At 37.7% G+C, this 23426-nt stretch overlaps 1 protein-coding gene and 1 long non-coding RNA gene across 2 annotated transcripts; both read right to left on the minus strand.

Annotated features, from left to right (window-relative positions):
• Positions 1 to 2059: 2059 nt before the first annotated feature.
• Positions 2060 to 3000, minus strand: LOC105043389 (fasciclin-like arabinogalactan protein 9). Its single transcript, XM_010920920.4, has one exon. It carries the CDS (start codon positions 2956 to 2958, stop codon positions 2197 to 2199), a length of 762 nt encoding a protein of 253 aa, XP_010919222.1. The 5' UTR covers positions 2959 to 3000; the 3' UTR covers positions 2060 to 2196.
• Positions 3001 to 14654: 11654 nt separating this feature from the next.
• LOC140855810 (uncharacterized) lies at positions 14655 to 21967 on the minus strand. Its single transcript, XR_012139121.1, has 2 exons — positions 19825 to 21967; positions 14655 to 14862 (listed from the first exon to the last, which is right to left on the minus strand). It is a non-coding gene; the product is annotated as an uncharacterized lncRNA (long non-coding RNA).
• Positions 21968 to 23426: the final 1459 nt, after the last annotated feature.

Consider the following 23426-nt stretch of genomic DNA (forward strand, 5'->3'; position numbering starts at 1 on the left):
AACTTTCTGAAAAATCGTCGGAAAGCTGATGCACAAGAGGACGTCGGTTGCCTCCTGAATTGTCATGAGAGCCTTGTAGCTCTTAAACTGATCGATCGGATCGGTGGAGTCGTCATATGGCTCCACTTGCAGCATCTTGAACTAAGATGGGATCGACTCGTCCAAGATGTATTGGTAAAGAGGTTGTGTGATGTGGAAGTCGTAGTTATTGTTGGAAAACTCCGGGAGTGGATCTTCCCGATGAACTTGAAGGTGAAGCAGAGGGCGTTCGCAGCCGCTTCTCCTTCCTAATACTATCATGATGAGAAGGAGAGAGGGAATGCCGCAAGCGATGAGTGGCACATCGAGAGTGCCGAGAATGCCATTGCTTGTCTCGACGGGAGAGCTGAGACGGTAGCTCCGGGGAGGGAGAAGGTGATCGCCGCGGGTGGCGGCGGCTGTGCCTGGACGGCACCGACTGTGCCACCGGCTGCTCTGTCGGTGGTAGTTGCTGCTACTGGGTTTGTTGCTGCTGGAGGCTCTTGACTGTCTCCGTTAAGACATTCATTTACTACACAAGTGCAGCGATCTAGACGTCCATGGTGACCACAGGATGTGCAGAACTAGGCTCTGCTACTAGAGAAGGAGGAGGAACCTCTCTCCGACAAAAAAAGTGCCTTGCCGATCTGATTGCAGTCGATGCTGGGCTCTGATTTTTGCCATTGTGTATGATCCTGCCCCCCTACTTGGTGCGCCAATCTGTTGTGGCCAACTCTCCATCGTCTGTCATCGATATCGAACACCTGCAAGAGAGGGTCCACACAGATCGGATTGGTGTCCGACGGAGACTCTCCGATGTTTAAGTCAGAGAAAGTTGGTGAACAGTAACTTTGATTGTATAAAGTAGCAGAGCTGTGGTCCAAAGTTGGCTTACCCCTCCTGTTCACTTACCTTTCCTTTTTATAGATGATTCTGGTGTAACCGTCGAGCATGTGGTCTCACTTTTTATGGCTCTAAATTATCGGATCGTAAATATAGAATTAGTAGCCGTGACATAGTCGATAACCGTTTATGACGGTTATGGTATGTTGGGCAGATTGCCGACAATACGTCGGTATAACCGACTTTATATCGATAGAATCTATTAGCGACCATTGGCTTATAGTTCTATTATTTCGATGGTCTAAGTCATCCGCCATCGATCGGTAGTAGTTGAATCATTAGTTGATCAGCCGGCAGTAGATCGGTGCAGTTCACTCAGTCGGTCGATAAAAAGTCGGAATCATATATTCAGTCGATGTAGAGTCGGGATTGTATGTTCGATCGGTCGGCTGTTGTTGAGTCAAAATCAGTAGTTGGTTGACCTGAGACGGAGGTCGATTGATTTGAGTCGGAGGTCGATTGACTTACCCTAACACACTGTTTCTCAAATTAATTTTAAACTATAACATAAATATGAAACGATTGACTTACCCCAACACACTGTTTCCCAAATTAATTTTAAACTATAACATAAATATAAATAATAGATTAAACAAGTTATCGGATTGGATTTTAGATTTTGAAATTAGATTTGAAAATTTTGATTTGAAAATGATCTGTACTATACTTGAAACTTGGCCCTATCCTATCATATGTTAAAAAATTTAATATTTTTGTTATGGTTCGTATTCATGATATTCTATTTTAAGTTTTTTTTTTTTTGGATTCTGAGAATTAACTTGGGATTTTTTTAAAAGTTAATTTTTTTTTAACAATGATTTATTACTTTCAAAAATAAAAAAAATAAATTTGAAATATTATACTCTCGAAATTTTAAAATTATAATCTTATGACTTAGAAAGTTCGTGCACAATTGAACTTTCTAATAAACATGAAAAATCATGAAAACATGATGATTTTCTTGTACATGTAAATGTACTAACATCCATTTTGTTAAAGAGCTTGGTATATGTCTATTCATCTCATTTTACTTTCGCCCAAGTCTTTAGCATATCATTTTGTAAGATCATAAGAACTCTTTTTTAGAGAGAGAGAGAGAGAGAGAGAGAGAGAGAGAAGCGAGGTGTCGAGTGGACATAAGAAAACCACAAAGCCAGAGGAAATTTAAAAGAGAAAAAAAAACGCCACAACAAATCGAACACAATCGCAATAACAACCATAAATCCATGCAACACAACGCAATACAATCCCATGAAGAAGAACTCAATGCACTCCTCACAAAAGACTCCCAATGATCCCCATCACCCCCGCCCCCGCAACAAAACTCCAGACCAGCACTCCCCTCCCCTTCAAACCGACCGCCGCCGACGGGCTGCTCTCCGATTCCGCCGAAGGCCCATCGGCCTTCGGTGCTGTCGGGGTCTTGTCGCTCTTCCCAGGCTTCTCCTTCGCCGGTGCCGGTGCCGGAGCCGTCGCCGGAGGCTTGGCCCCGAAGAGGTCATAAGGCAGCAGGACTTTATCAATCGAGTAAACGGCGAGTGGGAAGTCGGATCTAAGCGTGTTGGTGACCGGCGTGCTGACGACGCCGGTCGAGATGTTCACCTGGCTCGTCGTGCTCGTGATGTTGACCGTGTAAACGCCATTGTTGCTGGATGCCTGGGTCTGAACCGGGTTGCTGGTAGTCTCGAAGGAGGAGAGGCTGTAGAAGCGAGGGAGGACGTGGAAGAGGACGAGTGCAACTTGTTCTTGTTGGCTGAGGCCGTTAAGCGTTCCGGCCTTGAGGCTGTTGAAGGCGTTGTCGGTGGGGGCGAAGACGGTGAGGCCGTTGAAGGAGTTGTTGAGCTGGCTGTTGACCTGCTGCTCCACTTGGGTTGTCCTGAGGAGGCGGATGAGCGTGGTGTACTGGCCGCCCTTCTCGAGGACGGCGGTGAGGTTGAGCGGTGCCGGGGTCGGGCCAGGGGCCACAGGCTGAGCTCGGGCACGGACGAGCAATGTGGCTACGATGAGTGCAATGGTGGTGCTGATAGTGGAGGCCATCGTGATGGTGGTGCTGGTGGATCGAGGAGGAGGAGGAGGAGGTTGGGGTGGGAGGGGAGGAAGTGTATGTGGGATATATGGGGAGAGTAGGTTTGCAAATGCGCTGGAATGAGCTGGACATGATCAGGTTTTGACTTTTTTTATTTTTTTGAAACAATACATTTTTTCAGTATGTTTTCAATAGAATATTTACGACGTGGTAGTTATCATGCATATCAAAATGGATCATGGATTGTGAGGGCTTATTATACCGGTTAGGTGGAGAAGAGATTGGTCCGACGCCCCGACTCCGATAAAATTTACCTTCTCGCATCCTTTCTGCACGATGATTTTAGTAACTCAGCTATGTAACTCGAAAGTATTCGTTATCCCCCCCCCCCCCCCCCCCCTGAATCAGCATCGTGCATGAATTCTGCCATACATACATTCATATATATATATAATGAAGCAATGCGGAACGGTGCAAGACAGCTGAGTGACTTTATATATTGGATGATTTTACTGAGTTACCATAGCTTTGCTCTTTGGAAATTTTGTTTGTGCGCGTTGGAGACTAAATGGTGGCAAATGAGACTAGGGAAGTGATTGAAATCATCGAGGGTCAACATGGATATTCTACGTGGAGGAAATTGGTAGGATGGAAATTCTGGATGACTCAAGAATCATAGGCAATAAATTCATCATATTTATGTCTGCCACCCAGTATCAGGATGAGCACTACTTTATCTATATATACATGCTGAGGAATCTCATCTACATGGAGCAAGAGTCTTACCTAAATCATACAGCTATTCTTTGGATGTTTTTGTTAACGCCATCAATATATTTATATTTGTCTTCTTATTTGCAATTGTTGCCGCTAAAAAATCTGAGTTGGAGAAATCGGACCCGCGTGGAGCTGAAGAGATGGGACGAGTGGTCGAAAAAATTGACGAACAACGAAATATGCAGTGGTTGAGAATCCTCCGATATTTATGTCAAACAAATTTTTTAGAGAACAACAAAAATTTGAAAAAATAAAAATAGCAGAATATAAACGTAAGTGTCATAGTCCAAGCCCAAGCCCATAATGTCAAGACCCAAATCCACAAAAAAAAAAAAAAAAAAAAAGAAGAAACAGAGGAAAATCGGGAAGAAGACTCCCGATAGGAGTCTTCTTCTCCGGCGAGACCCGAGCAATTTGAGAGTCCTAGGACCTCTCGAAGTCCTAGGACCCTCTATAAGAAGACCTCCCCTCTTCTTAGAAATCGACCATCGGCCTTTTTTCCCTCTCTTTCTCCCTGTTTTTTCCGATCGGAGCTGCGGACACCGTTTGATTCTTGCCGTGATTGCTCGCCGGTGGGGTCACCAGAGGCCGAAGTAAGTCTTCCTCCCTTTCCTCTCTTCCTTCCCTTTTCTTCCGTACCCTTGCACGTGACTGCCGGCGACGAGTGTCGCCGATTTTCGGTCGGAAAAGAGACCTCTGTTTTGGCCTCCTTTCCCTTAGATTTTCCGACGCCGGCAATCGCAATCGACCGCCGGTCATGCTCCTCCGTAACCGGGAGAGCAGCCTCCCTCTGCTGCCGGCCTCCGCCGCGGTGGCCGCGGCCTGAAGGGCCCGACAAAAGGAGGGGATGCCGGTCCCCTGTTTCGACGTGGAAAAGAGCCGAGAAGAAGAAGAAGAAAAAGAAGAAAAAAAAAGAAAAAAGAAGAAAAAGAAAAGAAGAAGAAAATGAAAAAAAAGAAAAAAAAAAGGGAAAGGAGAGAGAGAAACTTTCTCTCTCTGCTCTCTCTCTCTCTTTTAGATTTTTAGGATTTATGGAATTAATTAAAAAAATAAATAATAAAATAAATAATAATAAAATAAAAATAAATAAATATAATTAGGGTATCCATGGATTAGTCCGAAAATCCTGGATGCTGTCGTCAAGATTGATCCTTATGGGGACATTAGATTTTAATAATTTTAATTATTTTTAATTCGATAAAATTTTGATTAAAAACATGATATTTGACGTATCACGTTCAGAGAAGAATTTTCGAGATTCCTAGAATTTCTAGTTTGGATTTTTCTTTTGAGGTAAGTAGTGTTTACTTTTACTGAATTTATCTGGTAAATTATGAATTCTGAATTAAATAAATTTATGCATGCTTGTGATTGAAAATATTTATTGAAAATAATTGTTGAAACTGTTTATGATTAAAATTAATTGTTGAAACTATATATGATTGAAATTTATAGTTGAACAATTATTATGATGATGTATGATCATAAAGAATGATATGATTGATTTGACTCGAATATCATTTATTTATATTATTTTTGAAAATAATATATGAATTGAAAGACAATATGAAATTGACAACCTGACTGTGTTGAGGACCCCGCCAATGGGGGCATATACGTTGGCAATTGACTGTCCTGAGGGTTTGTGTCGCCAACGAGACCAGCGACATGTCGCCAGAGAGACCAGCGACAAACCGCCAGCGAGACCAGCGGTTCCAAAGAACTTGGCTGCCAGATGATTCGCAGCCCACCGCCAGCAGATATGCGGTATTATGACCCTGCCACAGGGATAATGTGGTCATAGTCATGGTTGGTAAGAAGAACTTAAGAAATTGATGAATTTAAGATGATAAGTATAATTTAAAATTATGATGAATTGAATTTTATATATGATCGATAGTATGATTATGATTTCATGAAATTACATATTGATTTTATTATTATTAGTAAATCGATATATATAGTATTATTTGCCTGACTTATTCAATTAAAGGTACACACTGCTTACTGGGCTGTTTAGCTCATGATGAGTTTTATGTTTTTCTTACAGATCCAAAAAATTAGCGGGATGTGGAATTTCGGTTGGGAGAGCGATTAGAGATGGAGTTAGCTCATTGATTTAGGATTTTCTCAGAATTGATTCAAGACTTTTAGTTTTTTTTTAGTATTGACTTTGTCAGACAGTTATTTTCTTTTGAACACTGAGTTTTGATTTGTTATTTGAACTAAGGTTTGATTATTAAATATTAAAAAATTTATTTAACTTTGTGTGAAGATATCATGATGAGATGCCTTGCATGCTTATGGGAAAAGTATTCTATGAGTATGCGGCGGTTGCCATGATCCTCGATTCAAATCTCGGATCGGGGGCGTGATAATTAATATGGTATCAGAGCATAAGTAGATAGATAGAGACATGTAGAATAGAGTGAGCGAGTGATGGATAGACATTAGGAAATTGAAAGGTTAGTTACGATGATTATGAGCTGACCTGTCTCAAGTAAAGTTTATAATCTTATTAAGGATAAGTTAGTATCTCAAATTTATCATAGGTCAATATGCCTCCACGACGAGCGAAGAATACTCAAGGAGCGGTAGGAGGGACATCAAATCCACTTGGCGATAACACTCCCCAATTAAACAGCGGCACAATTCAGCAGGAGGGAATCTTTGATCCTACCGAAAATACTCCGACAGTACAGGAGGAGCCGAACATGACTCAACTAATGCAAACTCTGATCGGAGTAGTACAAACACAGCAACAGTTACTTCAACAACAACATGTACAGCCACGTCAGTATTTTCCACCGACACCTGGACATGGAGAACATCCGATGCAGAGAAACAATATCGTCGAATTTAAGAAGCTAGCTCCTCCAGCCTTCAAAGGGACCATCGAGCCACTGAAAGTAGATAACTGGATTATGAAAATGGAGAAGGCTTTCGTCGTGCAAGAATGCCACGATGAAGAGAAGATCCGTTATACAGCATATCTGTTACAAGGTGAGGCATACAACTGGTGGCGTATACTGGAATAAAAATATGAGCACGATAGGATACCACTCACTTGGGAGAGATTTCGAGATGAATTATTTGACAAGTATTTCCCCCGAAGTGTCAGAATACAGAAAGAGCAGGAGTTCATTCATCTGAAACAGGGAAACAGATCTGTTGCAAAATATGAAGCTAAATTCACGGAGTTAGCCAAGTTTATTCCAAGATTAGTTGAGATTGAGCAAGATAGAGTACACAAATTTGAAATGGGACTGAAGACATAAATCAAAAAATAAGTTGTACCCTATGAGCTAACTACCTATGCCTCAGTTGTGAATAAAGCTCTAATAATTGAGAGAGAAGTTAATGAAGCTCATGCGGAGCGAGAATGGAATCAGAAGAAGAGAAATAGGTTTAGTGGAACTCAAGGACGAAATCAGAACAATAAGGGTCCAGCAAAGAAGCCAGCAATTGATAAGAATTGTGAGAATGAGGCAGCTAGATGTTTGAGATGCGGCCAAAGAGAGCATGAGTCTTCTAATTGCCCATGGAATACTGGTTCTTGTTTTAGATGTGGATAGAAAGGACACAAGATTGCAGATAGCCCCCAGATGGATGAAAATAGACCCACACAAACAAAGGACGGAGGTCAAAGACCGAAAACTCAAGGAAGGATCTATGCACTCACACAACAGGATGCTCAGGCCTCTAATGCTGTGGTGACAGGTACCATTCCTGTATCTGATATTCATGCTTCAATTTTGTTTGATTCTGGTGCTACACACTCCTTTATATCCACTACTTTTATTAGACAACATGATATAGTATGTGAACTTATGAAAATCAAATTATATGTTGAGACACCAGTAGGTGATATTTTGAGTACCGAAAGTGTGTGCAAGTCATGTAGTATCAGAATAGGAGAAAGAGAATTACCGATAGATTTGGTGGTCCTAGATATGCATGATTTCGATGTCATTCTAGGAATGGATTGACTGGCTACTTATCATGTCTCTGTAGACTGTCATAGAAAGAGAGTGAATTTTCACATACCGGAAGAAGTAACTTTCAGTTTTGATGGAAGTACAGGAACCACCCTTCCACGTATTATTTCATTTGTGCAAGCTAGACAGATGATAAGAAAGGGATGTAGAGGTTACCTAGTATCAATAAAGAATAAAGAACATGATGAATTGAAGTTACAGGATATTCCTATCGTAAATGAATTTTCAGATGTATTCATTGATGATTTAGTCGGACTACCACCAGACAGAGAAATTGAATTTACCATTGAGTTGGCACCCAATACCAGTCCGATTTCTAAAGCTCCTTACAGAATGGCCCCTATGGAGTTGAAGGAGTTAAAAGATCAATTACAGGAATTATTGGATAAAGGTTTTATAAGGCCTAGTGTATCTCCTTGGGGAGCTCCAGTCTTATTTGTGAAAAAGAAGGATGGTAGTATGAGACTTTGTATCGACTATAGAGAGTTGAATAAGAATACTATCAGAAATAAGTATCCTCTACCTCGAATCGATGATTTGTTTGATCAGTTGCAAGGTGCATAAGTCTTTTCTAAAATTGATCTTTGTTCAGGGTATCATCAGCTAAAAATCAAAACAGAGGACATACCAAAGACTGCATTTAGAACTCGTTATGGACATTATGAATTTTTAGTAATGCCTTTTGGGTTAACCAATGCTCCAGCAGCCTTTATGGATTTAATGAATAGAATATTCAGATCCTATCTTGATAAGTTTGTTGTCATATTTATTGACGATATCTTGATATATTCAAGAAGCAAATTGGAGCATGAAGAACATTTATGGTGTGTACTACAAATATTGAGGAAAGAAAAGCTTTATGCCAGTTTAAGAAGTGTAAATTTTGGCTAGACAAAATAGTCTTTTTAGGACACATCGTATCTAAAGATAAAATTTCTGTAGATCCAGCAAAAGTGAAAGCTGTGATGCAGTGGAACATACCCACAAATATCTCCGAGATTCGAAATTTTTTGGGAATGACAGGATATTACAGATGATTTGTAGAAGGATTCTCCCGCATTGCCGCACCTTTGACTTATCTTACTCAAAAAGATGTTAAATTCGAGTGGATCGAAGATTGTGAACAGAGTTTTCAAGAATTAAAACAACGATTAGTTTCAGCCCCTATCCTTACTATACCAACAGGAGATGAAGGTTTCACAATATATAGTGATGCATCTAAAAAGAGACTCGACTGTGTATTGATGCAATATGGTAAGGTAGTAGCCTACGCCTCAAGACAATTGAAACCATATGAACAGAATTATCCGACACATGATTTGGAATTAGCTGCAGTGATTTTTGCCCTAAAAATTTGGAGACATCACTTATACGGTGCGCAGTGTGAAGTGTTTACTGATCATAAGAGTTTGAAGTACATTTTTACGCAGAAAGAATTAAACATGAGACAGAGAAGGTGGTTAGAACTATTAAAGGATTATGATTTAACAATTCATTATCATCCGGAAAAGCTAATGTTGTTGCTGATGCCCTTAGTAGAAAATCTGTGAAAAATTTGACAGTTTTAATTACACATCAAAGTCAATTATTAAAGGATATAAGAAAACTGAAATTAGATATCCGAATATATGACTCGACAGTACGATTAGCCAACATGAAGGTTCAGCCAACACTCATTGAAAGAATTACAGTTGCCCAGAATGATGATCCACAACTAATGAAAATAAAGAATTCAGTAGAAACTGGTGTTCAATCTGAATTCAAGATACATGAAGATGGTTCGTTGAGGTTCGAAAATAAATTTGCATACCCAATAATTCAGTACTCAAGCATGAAATACTTCAGGAGGCACATCAGACCGGTTATACAGTTCACCCGGGAGGTACTAAAATGTATAGAGACTTAAAAGAAATATACTGGTGGAATAATATGAAGAGAGAGATCGCTCAATTCGTGGCTCAATGTTTGGTGTGTCAACAAGTTAAAGCTGAACATCAGAGACCTGCGGGACTACTTCAACCTCTTGATATTTCAGTATGAAAGGGGAACATATCACTATGGATTTTGTAACTAGACTACCAAAGACTCCCAGTAAAAATGATGCAGCCTGGGTGATTGTGGACCGATTGACAAAGTCTGCACATTTTCTACCAATTAGAGTTGGATTTACTTTGAAAAAACTAGCAAAGTTATATATGAAAGAAATTATAAGGCTACATGAAATTTCAGTGACCATCGTATCGGATCGAGACACCAGATTTGTATCACAATTTTGGAAGAGCTTACACAAGGCATTGGAAAAAAATTGAACTTCAGTACAGCTTTTCATCCACAGACTGATGGTCAGTCAGAGAGAACTATTCAGATATTAGAAGATATGTTGAGAACCTGTATTTTGGATATGAAAAGTTCATGGGATGAGCATCTACCTTTGATTGAGTTCGCTTACAAGAACAGTTATCAGGCTAGCATTGGTATGGCACCTTATGAAGCATTATATGGTAGAAGATGTCGATCGTCGATTCACTGGGATGATGTTGGTGAGCGAAGAATATTGGGTCTCGAACTTGTTCAACAAACAGTCGAGAAGATTCAATTAATTAAAGAACGACTTCGGGCAGCACAAAGCAGACAGAAAAGTTATGCAGATAACAGGAGACGAAAATTAAAATTTCAAGTCGGTGACCATGTATTTCTCAAAGTATCTCCTTCAAAAAGAATCTCAAGATTTGGCATTCGTGGCAAATTGAATCCTAGATATGTGGGTCCGTTTGAGATTTTAGAAAGAATTGGTGAGGTGGCTTATCGACTTGCCTTACCCCCTTCACTTTAGAAGTACATAATATTTTTCATATTTCTATGTTAAAGAAATATTTACCAGACCCAATCACATCGTGGAACTTGAACCAATACAAGCCAGAAAAGATCTAACATATGAAGAATATCCGATACGGATCGTGGACCGTAAAGAACAGGTGCTGAGACGTCGCAATATTCCTTATGTCAAAGTACAGTGGAGTCGACATTCGAAAGAGAAGCTACTTGGAGCTAGAGGAAGAAATGAAGCAAAAATATCCCCAGCTCTTCGAGACTAAGGTATGAAAAATTTGAGGACGAAATTTCTTTTTAGGGGTGAAGAATGTCATAGCCCCAAGCCCATAACGTCAAGACCCAAGCCCAAAAAAAAAAAGAAAACAGAGGAAAATCGAGAAGAAGACTCCCGATAGGAGTCTTCTTCTCCGACGAGACCCAAGCAATTTGGGAGTCCTAGGACCTCTCGAAGTCCTAGGACCTCTATAAGAAGACCTCCCCTCTCCTTAGAAATTGACCATCGGCCTTTTTCCCTCTCTTTCTCCCTGTTTTTCCCGATTGGAGCCGCGGACACCGTTTGGTTCTTGCGTGATTGCTCGCGGTGGGGTCACCGGAGGCCGAGGTAAGTCTTCCTCCCTTTCCTCTCTTTTTTCCCTTTCCTCCGTACCCTTACACGTGACTGCCGGCGATGAGTGTCGCTGATTTTCGTCGGGAAAGAGACCTCTGTTTTGGCCTCTTTTCCCTTGGATTTTTTGGCGCCAGCGATCGCAATCGACCGCTGGCCATGCTCCTCCGTAACCGGGGGAGCAGCCTCCCTCTGCTGTCAGCCTCCGTCGCGGCAGTCGTGGCCTGAAGGGCCCGGCAAAAGGAGGGACACCGGTCCCCTGTTCCGGTGTGGAAAAGAGCCGAGAAGAAGAAGAAGAAGAAAAAGAAGAAAAAAAAAAGAGAAGAAGAAAAAGAAGAAAAAAAAAGAAAAAGAAAAAAAAAGGAAAGGAGAGAGAAACTTTCTCTCTTTGCTTTTCTCTCTCTTAGATATTTAGGATTTATAGAATTAAAAATAATAATAATAATAATAATAATAATAAAATAAAAATAAATAAATATAATTAGGGTGTCCATGGATTAGTCCAAAATTTTGGATGCTGTCGTCAAGTTGATCCTTATGGGGAATTAGATTTTAATAATTTTAGTTATTTTTAATTCGATAAAATTTTGATTAAAAATATGATATTTGACGTATCAGGTTCAGAGAAGGATTTTGAGATTCCTAGAATTTCTAGTTTGGATTTTCTTTTGAGGTAAGTAGTGTTTACTTTTACTGAATTTTTCTAATAAATTATGAATTAAATAAATTTATGCATGCTTGTGATTGAAATTATTTATTGAAATAATTGATTATGATGAAAGTTAATTGTAGACATTATTTATGATTAAATTTATTTGTTGAAAAAAATTATTATGATGATGTATGATCACAAAGAATGATATGATTGATTTGACTCGAATATCATTTATTTATATTATTTTTGAAAATAATATATAAATTGGAAAATAATATGAAATTGACAATCTAACTGTGTTGAGGACCCCGCCAATGGGGGCATATACGTTGGCAATTGACTGTCCTGAGGGTTTATGTTGCCAGCGAGACCAGCGACATATCACCAGAGAGACCAGCGACAAACCGCCAGCGAGACCAGCAGTTCCAAAGGACTTGGCTGCCAGATGATTCGCAGCCCACCGCAAGCAGATACGCGATATTATGACCCTGCCACAGGGATAATGTGGTCATAGTCATGGTTGGTAAGAAGAACTTAAGAAATTGATGAATTTAAGATGATAAGCATAATTTGAAATTATGATGAATTGAATTTTATATATGATTGATAGTATGATTATGATTTCATGAAATTACATATTGATTTTGTTATTATCAGTAAATCGATATGTATAGTATTATTTGCCTGACTTATTCAGTTAAAGGTACACACTGCTTACTGGGCTGTTTAGCTCATGATGAGTTTTATATTTTTCTTACAGATCCAAAAAATTAGCGTGATGCGGGATTTCGGTTGGGAGAGCGATTAGAGATGGAGTTAGCTCATTGATTTAGGATTTTCTCAGAATTGATTCAAGACTTTTAGTGTTTTTTTAGTGTTGACTTTGTCAGACAGTTATTTTCTTTTGAACACTGAGTTTTGATTTATTATTTGAACTAAGGTTTGATTATTAAATATTGAAAAATCTATTTAACTTTGTGTGAAGATATCATGATGAGATGCCTTGCATGCTTATGAAAAAAGTATTCTATGAGTATGCGGTGGTTGCCATGACCCTCTATTCAAATCTCGGGTCGGGGGCGTGACATAGGATCTGAACCATTCAAAACCCAATTAAAGTCCAACAAATTTGGTCTTTAGCTAATCAAAGCCCATTGTCAAAAATGAATCCAATTAGATTAGGGATTAGGGTTTAGACATGTGCTAGCATGTTTGACTCAAACTCATTTAAGATTTCAACCAAATTCATATTCAATTAGGTTCAATAAAACCTAATCAAAAGTTCTAGATCAATTTTTTTTTTTGTGTAACCTATCGGGTTCGACATCTAGCTAGTAGTAAGTCCAGGCTCAAGTGCATCTAATCCAATTAGATCCAAGACACATTGAACCCAAATGCATCAATTAATTAGAATTTCTTTCTAATTAAATTGTTGAATTTAAACTCTTTAATTTATTAGAATCTACAAGTCAAGATTGACATCTAGCAATGTGTCATGACTACCCAGAAGATATGAAATTTGACAGAATACCAAAATTATCCTTTCATGGTGAGTTATCGTGTAATTGAATCCTTCGATCACATAATATCCCAGATAGGCCATGGGCATAGAATTATTGAAGAAAAAAATTCGATTCAGATCGAATTACCAGGAAGAAATAAAATAAATTTAAAATTTAAAATTTTCATAACCATTATAACTTACCTTGATGCGTAGCGGAGATTTGATCAAGGTTGCTAGATGTTCCTGAAATCAGTTGCTTTGCAAGATCTGGATGCGCAGATATTCTACTCCGCATGCATGCTAGGCATCACAGGAAAGACAGATGAACACCTTGGGCATCACTCCTTCAGAAGGAAAGCAAGGTGAGGCCATCAAGATTTCATCTCATGATTGGAGGCTAAGGAGGGATTCTTCATGCCAAGAGAGAGCACGTTAAGAACTCTCCATGCCAAATCTAGCAAACTAAAGAGGGGATCTTCATCAACCAAATCAAGTACATAAGAGAAATACTTAAAAAATTTAAAATAGAGAATTGTAAGCTAATTGGCACATTTATGAGTCTCTTATATAAGCTTGATAAGGATGAAAATAGTAAAGTATCAATCTCAAACTTTATTGTGATATAATTGGATCTTTACTTTATCTTACTACTAGTAGACATGATATAATATTTAATATTTGTATGTATGCTAGATATCAGTCTAATCTTAAATAATCATATTTATTTACTGTTGAAACAATTTTTAGACTTTTAATTGATACTTTTAATATTAGTTTATAGTACTCGAGACACTCTTTTATCGAATTGATTGATTTTTTTGATGTTGATTTAGCTGGTTGTAAACTTAATAGAAAAAGTACAAATAAAACTTATCAATGCTAAGAGTTAACTTAATTTTTTGGTATAGTAAGAAATAAAATTTGATAGCATGATCCCCAACAAAAGCTGAGTATGTTATAACTAAAAAATATTGTACTCAAATCTTATGAATTAAGTAATAACTAGAAGATTATGGCATTAAGGTAAATAAAATTTCTATAAGGTATGATAATATAAGTATAATAAACTTAACTGAAAATCTAACTCAGCACTCAAGAATTAAACATATTGAGATAAGACATCACTTCATAAGAGATCATATTCAAAATAAAGATATAATGCTTGATATTATAAGCACCTATAGATAATTAGCAAACATCTTTACCAAACTCTTAAGTAAGAAAAAATTTAGCATGATTAGAAGAGAGCTAGGAGTATGTGACACATACTCCTAACTCTCTTAACTAAGTCATAATCTATGAGGTAATGAATGAGATAATAAGATATATACAGCATATGATGAAACACAATATCTCATATAATTTATAAATAAATAATATCATGTACATGAGTAGAAAGATAACAAGAAAAAATTTCAACATATCATCTATGTAATTGACTTGTAGGACACTATTCTTTCATCCTTGACGAACCCTCTCTCGAATCGATACTTAGTCTCTTCGTCAAGAAAGCTGTCCTAATCAACCCAAAGTCCGACCTCATCGCTACAAAACCAAGAATCAAAGTTAACATGGGATGCCAAAGGAAAATCAAATGAATCAACAAAGAAAAGGACTCGGACATACCCTAAGGAAGTGTTAGATGTATGCCCTAGAAGCCAAGTTGGCCGACACATGTAACCTTTCTAGTAGCATAGTTTTGTAACTAAATAAAATAACTAGGGTTAATTTTTATTTATGTTGAGTCATGTGTCCATGAATCATCTAAGAAATTAATAGGATGATGACACATATTCTCAAGAGCTGAGAATTTAAGACATGTGTCATTATTGATTAATTTTTAAATACTTTCGATTGATAGATCATCACAAGGACAGTGATTGATCTAATGAGATTGGTGCACGGATTGCTTTTCTCTGGATAGACGAGTCTCGAATCTATAGTGTAGGGATATTAAAACGAGAGTACAGATGATTGTTAAAGAATAATGGTACCGAGCGTGACAAATATGAGTAGTCATATAGATATCTATCCACTCGTAAGTAATATACTCGATGTTGCAGCGGTGTGAGTAGTCCTTAAATCTACGGTGCCTCGACTATTTATAATGGGACGGCTGTAGTTTGACTGCACAATCATATAGTTATCTAGCCATTCAAAATCTTGCGATGTATGTTGGCTACAGTAGGTTCATTGCAGGAGAAGGGTGTACACTAAGATGGGATCTATCGACCTTGATAGATAAGGAGTAGTCCTATATTATTCATAAGATTAAGTTCAAAAATCTTTGGCCATGATAGTGTGAATGATGGAAAAGAGTTCGTTGGGACTCGGATGTGCAGTATAAATAGATTTTAAAAATTTTAAACATGCATCAATAATTGAAAACAAGTAATCCGAACCCCAAATCCAAAATCACCTTGATGTATTCAATCAAACATAAATCACATAATATATAAAAGAGAGATCAGAAATATTATACCATACTTGAAAATCAGAATTGTCCGTCGAATGGCAATCTTGAGGCACCCAAGCGTGTGCCCTCCAAAAGTGATCCATGTGGATCTCGATCTAGTGCTCTTCCCAATCCGGATTCGCTGAATTTCTTTCCAAAAAAATCAGCAACTGCTCCTAACTTTGTATCATCAACACTTGATATTTTCTCTTTCCTTTCTTCCCTTTTTTGGACATATAATTCTAATATCACTTAGCCTCTTTTGCTGTCCAACATTTAGACATAAGAAAACCACACACTAGATCTGATGTTTGATCTCTCAGATCCATTCATCCCCTGGCCCTTTTGCTGTCCAACATTTGGACCATTTGCTATCCAACAATTAGACATAAGAAACCCCCACCTAAGCCGTGTAATCAGTCCTTTATCAACCCAAATCCTGACTTAAAAACAAGACATGGATAGACTCAGTCTCACGCCCAACTGCTCAACACTTGGATGATAAAAACTAGAGATATTTATCCCTCTTTGGTGTTAGATACAGAGGAGTCCTTCTCTCAGAAGGTTGGGGCGCTGAATTCTATTTTGGCGTGAACACTTTCACACATCAATAATGGAATGAAAGAATCACATTCTTCAAGGACTCAGCGCAGATTTTGGAGGCATGTACATCTTAAATTTTAGCGTGGAGTTCCTATCAGGTGTCCAACTATTGGATGCCCAAAAACTATTCCAAAACAAGGACGTGTGGCCATGGGATAAAACCTCAAAGATATGAAAATCTTTCACACCATTTTAGCATGGATTTTCATTCAGCAACCAAATACTTGGATGTCCTGATGTGGGCGCAGAAAAATCAGAGAAGCGTGGCCAAAAGGGGCTACTATTTTGCATGAAACACTTCCACTAAAATAGGAATGAAGAGGCGTAAAGAAAACTCTGGAAGCGCACAACTCTTGCTGCAAAATCATATCAGAAAATGCATGGGATCTCAAGGGATAATTGGCATGGAAAGAAACCAAGGAGTCATGGACTCCTTTAAACCAAGTGATATTTATGGAACATGCTATCTCATGGCATTTTAAATCCTTCCACATTAATCCCAGACGCGTGGGAAGAGGTGGGATGTGTGAAACGATTTTCATGCCAGAATTAAGGAAGAAGAGCACGAGTTCATGGCGTGGACTCCCCATTACGTCCAACTCTAGGACATCAAAAATCTTCCTTGTGTCCAACACTTGGACACCCATAAATCTAGGAGCTATGGACCGAACTCAAGATAGGATCTTAACCATTCAAAACCCAACTGCAGTCCAACAAATTTGGTCTTTAGCTAATCAAAGCCCATTGTCAAAAATGAATCCAATTAGATTAGGGATTAGGGTTTAGACATGTGCTAGCATGCTTGACTTAAATTCATTTTGGATTTCAACCAAATCCATATTCAATTAGGTTCAACAAGACCTAATCAAAAGTTCTAGATCAAATCTCTTTTGTGTGTGACCCATTAAGTTCCACATCTAGCTAGCAGTAAGTCCAGGCTCAAGTGCATCTAATCTAATTAGGTTCAAAACACATTGAACTCAAATACATCAATTAATTAGAACTCTTTTCTAATTAAATTATTGAATTTAAACTCTTTAATTCACTGGGACCTACAAGTCAAGATTGACGTCTAGTATTATGTTATGACTATCCAAAAGATATGAAATTTGACAGAATATCAAAATTATCTTTTCATGACGAGTTACCATACAATTGAATCTTTCGATTACACAACATCCCAGATAGACCATGGGCATAGAATCATTGAAGGAAAAAGTCCGATTCAGATCGGATTGCCAGAAAGAAATAAAATAAATTTAAAAATTAAAAATTTCATAACTATTATGACTTATTGTGATGCACAGTGGAGACTTGATCAAGGTTGCTGGATGTTTCTGAAATCAGTTACTTTGTAAGATCTGGATGCGCAGATCCTCTACTTCGTATGCATGCCAGGCATCATAGAAAAGATAGATGAACACCTTGGGCATCGCTCCTTCAAAAGGGAAGCAAAGGGAGGCCATCAAGATTTGATCTCATGGTTGGAGGCTAGGGAGGGATTCTTCACAGCAAGAGAGAGTACGTTAAGAACTCTCCACGCCAAGAAACCTTCATGCCAAATCTGATTAGTGCCCTCCTCTCTTTTGTCGCACAAAACAACTCTTCCTCATGGTGATTTCAGATCTCTATCTCCCGTGAATATATGGCCACCCCTTCTTATAATTGACACCCAATATCTGATCCAAAGCCCCGATTGATAAGGACTCTAATTCAAATCAGATTTGAATTAGTTCTTATCCTTATTAACTAAGAGACCTAAGGGAGAATTGATGCCAACTTGCACGTCATTCCTTTTCACGCACGCACAAGAGGATGGGTTGGAAATTCCATCACCCCTCCTCTATATTGGTTGGCAAAATAAGTGAGAGAGTCTCAGGAAAATAAGGCTTTGTAGACCTAATCCAATTTGGATCAGATTTGGGTTCAATTCATATCTAATTCGAATTTGATTCGAACAAATTTGAAGAGGCTATTAATCTTAATCTAATTAGGATTTAGATCTAAGTCTAACTTAGATAATTAATCCAATTAGCTTTAATTAAATTAAATCAGATCTAATCTAAAATAATTAAGACTCAAATCCAATCTCTCAAAAATTTTTTAAATCACAGGTTAGATCAAATTCATCTCCAGAATCAAACCTGCACATCAAGTCCAGTGCCAACTAGACATAGTCAATGTTTAATTTCATATGACCTATAACTTAATTCTTAATTAAGTAAATCTATTTATTCAATCACGTCACATACTTTCAAATTGAACACCTAGATTTAGGTCAATTTTTTTTTACATTGCTTGACTTTGTGCGTAACTCCATAGGTTCGAATACTAAACCGGTAGTATAGGAATAATTTTTTATATTAATTGAAGTGGCCATCTAGCAATGATACCTGATGTCCGAATAGATTGAATAATTACAAAGCAACATTCAAGAATCTTGGCGTATAGTTACCTCATAATTCATCTCTTTGACGTACCCTTAATGCTCAGGATGTTCTTAGAGTAAACTATCAAATCCTGGATCAGTCATCTACATTGTATTTTAACTTTTCAAATCCTATGACATATCACATGGATTACCTTAGCCAAGGTTTTACTAAATTGAAATATAGTAAAGCATTATCTCCTATAATATGGAGGGGTCAATCCCATCTTGACTCACATACAGACTTCACAAGTACTTGACTGTACCCAATAGATTTTCGTTATTGTATTAGAAATATAAATGGTCCAGCATCAAAGTATAGTGAGTTGCTTGCAAGTCACCGTGGTGATCTCAGGTCGGAAGGATATTTATTGCCATACCCTTCATGAGCTACTTTTGATAGCAGAGTGCTCTGCAACTAAGTTATTGTTCAGTGATGATGTACTCCTACATCTCATCTGCATGCCATATCAGTATCTTTACACTTCTTGATTATGAGGACAACCAACCTATTCGACATACAATGACCTAAACTCGAAAACTATTATTGTCCTATTAATAACGTATCATTTGGTCATGAACATAGCTTAAGAACTATTCGATAAATTCTCATCACCTTTATCGATTGTTTTATAGTTCTAAGGACTTCACCATATAATTAAGAGTTCTATAAGGAAGATGTTAAAATATGATGAACTACCAAAATAATTTTTATTTATTTATTTATAATTCATATACAAGAGAATAATTATTTAGAATAATACAATTAGCTTTAGGACATAATTTTCAATAACTCCAACTTAGACTAAAGTCAATTGAATTTATTGTTGGAGTTTCATGGTTTCATGCATGCAAAAATTTTTCAAAATGAGTATGCAGTAAAATTTAAAAATTTTTAGATTAAATCTAATTTAATCTAAGTATGCATAAGATCAAATCTTAAAATAATAAATAAGATCATCATATGTGAGATAAAATTTAGATACAGAAATTAAATAAAAAAAATAAATAAAGAATATACCTTGGCATGAGTCAATCTTCACCGTGAACTGATGATCATGGATGTCTTCCGAAGGTCCCTTGAAACTGCATAAGTGTCCGACCTCTACGGATATCCACATGAGACTTTGATCTGATCAGAAGCTTTTTAATCTCATCGGAGTCCTAGCTCCCTTGCAGAGATCACATCTTGACGGTTGAAAATCTTCTTTTCTCTCAAGATACTCTTAAAGAAGAAGAAAAAATAGAAGGATGTTGATCTCTATGCTAGAGATCATGAGAAGAACCCTTTTTTCTCTTTTCTTCTTGAAATCCATGCACCAAATCTCTACACTAGAGATGTAAGAATTTTGTCCAATATTTGGATAAAGAGAAGAGGAAAAACCCATGTCCAAATATGGACAAAATATGGGAGAGAAGATGTCCTAACAACCAACCTTTGGTTGTTGTAAGAAAGAAGGGATAGGAGCAACTTACTTCACGCCCATGGCCTTCACGCCATCCTTCTCTCTCCCTTGATTTTTCATGCACAAAAACCCCTTTCTTTTGGCATCAAACTTGATCCATATCAGCCCTCACCCCATCCCATAGGATGCATGGTTTAAATAGGGAAGAGATAGAATTTAGGTAGGAGTTTAGGTGAGAGTCCAAACTACTTTTGTTGGGTTCCGATGATGTAATGAAAATAGATTTTAATTTTTTTTTATTATGCATTCAATATTTGAAAACAAAGTTTAACACTTAAAACACAACCATCAGAACTCAAAACCCTAAGAGCCCCTTGACGATTACAATCAAAACACAAAAACATGCAAATAAGGAGAAGACCAAAAGTCTTATACCACCATGAAGATCATGAACTGATAATTTTGAGATCTCCATGAGACTCCAAAGTAGAAGCCCTCCAATGGTGATCCACACAGGATTGATCAGGGCCCTTTCCAACTCGTCACGGTGCTACAGCCTTCTTCGCAAGCTCGCTGCCGATCGTCCTTTGCAAGAACTCGATGCACCATTGCTTGTATGCCTTCATGACCTCCACTAGAACCACTCTAGAAATCCTTTTCCAAAGTATCTTACCACACTCTAATCAGATTTTATGTTCAACACATAAACAATCTGATTTAAGGATAAGTATCTCATACTTTCTTTTTTTCTTCCTCTCTTTCTTTCTATTTTTCTCTCTCTTTCCCTTTCTATTTTTACTTCAAAATTTTTCTATCACCTCCTCATCTAATCCCATATCCAAAATAGATTTTGGATAGATTTTATGCCATATGGGGTGCCCCTTATATAAGGGATGAAGAGGCGCCACACAAGACACCAAGGGACGCCAACTCTTGGCATCCCAACTCCCTTACATGCTTCCAAATAAATTTCAATGTGGAAACCAAGGGGTCAAGGCATGGAATAAGAAGAGTTCCATCTGCAGAAGGACTCCTCCTATAGTAGAAAAAATTTGAATGCCATAAAATGGTGCATGGAATTAAGGAAGAAATTAATTGGCGCAAACACATCCCATGTGCCATCCCTTTGTTTCTATAAAGAATGAATTCTTTATATAGAAACTCTAGGTGTGGAAGAGCCTTCAAGTAGAAGGACTCCTCCCCTTCTGTGCCAACAAAATCCCAGGAGCCATCATATGGCCGGTGGAGGGAAGAAAATGTGTGGATTATAAGAGGAATTAAGAGTCCCAAGTGAAGTGGACTCTTCCACTTCAACGCCCAAAATAAAGGAGGTGTCCAAAATAAATTGGCATGGAGTTACTTCCAAGATAAGGATTTCTTCTCCTCTTCCATACCCACATATCCTGTAGCTCCATCAGATGGTGCACAAAAAACTAGAACGTGTGGAATTTGATAATAAAATTAAGAAGAGTAAGTGAGAAGGACTCTTCCTTCTCATCACAATTTATTTTGGGTGTGACACTTAATTTATGCATGGCTTTTGGCATGGAGGAGGTTGGTTCCACATGGAACACTTTCACAAAACTAGATAAAACCAACTAATAAATTAGATGGTTCAAACCTAATCACATTAGGTCAAGGCAACAAGACTAGGTTAGCACAAACACCTTTGCACTGAATCCAATTGGAAACTCGGGTTAATTCATGTGCTAGTAATTTAATTAACACATTAAATTTATAATAAATTTAAATTAGTTAGATCAAGATCAAGTTTTTATTGTGTATGACCTATTTGAATTTTAATTCTAGCCAGCAGTGGACCTAAACTCTTGATGAAACCCTAATCCGATTGGATTACGTCAGCTCAAGAGTCCCAATCAACTAGGACTCTTTCTAATTAATTCTAGAATTAAACTCTTTTAATTCTGTCGAGTCCACAAGTCAAGATTGATGTCTAGCAATGTATCATAACTATCCAAAAGATTTAAAATTATGAAAATATCAAAATTACTCTTCTGTGGTGAGTTACCATGCAATTCAATCTTTCGATCACACAACCTCTCGAAAAGGCTATGAGTATGAAAATATATCAAACTCAAATATCTAACCATATATATCTCGATCAGATGATGATCACTCGATTGATAAACCAGTAAAAATTTTTTTTACTATTCATCCCTGCTCGGCCAGAGACTTTCAGAGTCATCATCCTATAAGATCACATAGGATGTCCTCTTACAAGGAGTGATCGATTCTTTGTTGACCACTCATAACCTCCATGCACATTTTGCCATATCCAGAATATCCCACACACATCTCAAAGTGGTGTGCTAGAGAATAAACTAAAGTAAGGGTCCATTCACATAAGGTACCATGGTGATCTCAGGTCAAAAGATCACATGCACCACTCTCACTGAAAAATCATCTGTTGACAAGTTGTGAGACTCCATCAGATATTCTTTCTGTGGGTCAGTTCAGTGAACTTATTCTCTAATGAGTACTTACATCATTGTATTAGTATTACCACACAAGTGGTTGTGAGATTAACCACCCTCTCCATCGAGTATACATAGGATATACCAATCTTATCAGAGTTATCGATCCCTGACTCGATGATCCAACAACTGAAAATATTTTAGATTGGAGCTATCAAGATTTTAGATCTCACTGGCATGATCTCATCATGGTCCTAAAATCATTGTCCTAATCTATGGGGTTTATCATAATCATATAAATATGATGCAGTAAATGATAAAACATAATACCTCATAAATAAAATAATTAATATCATGCAAATGAGCAAAAAAATAATAAAAAAAATTTCATCACATCTCCATGTGATTGGCTTGTAGGATACTATTCTTTTAATCTCCCACTTGCACTAAAGTCAATCATCCTTGTACCTGATGCCTATGCAATCAGGATGACGATTACACTGCTGCTGTGTATGGCTTAATGAACCGGTCCATTATGATATTCTCAATATTAACTTATTTTATGATCATATCACAAATGAGGTGAAAGTGCTTAGGATGTGCGTGGGTACTCGGTGAACCCTTCATCAGGCAACTTTGCTTAGCAATCTTTACTAACAGCAAAAAAAATGAGTCAAATACAGTTTACAGTTTAGAACTCTTCCAATTCACTGCTCCTCTAGCACTTCTCAAGTACTTTGAGAATACTTTTTACAGTTTTCAAAAGATCCTAGCATGGATCT

Source organism: Elaeis guineensis, chromosome 2 (assembly GCF_000442705.2).
Source record: "Elaeis guineensis isolate ETL-2024a chromosome 2, EG11, whole genome shotgun sequence".
Classification (NCBI taxonomy): Eukaryota; Viridiplantae; Streptophyta; class Magnoliopsida; order Arecales; family Arecaceae; genus Elaeis; species Elaeis guineensis.

What these genes read in the sequence shown, in the direction of transcription:
- LOC105043389 (XM_010920920.4), bottom strand. Translation starts at nt 2,958, where the DNA reads ATGGCCTCCACTATCAGCACCACCATTGCACTCATCGTAGCCACATTG.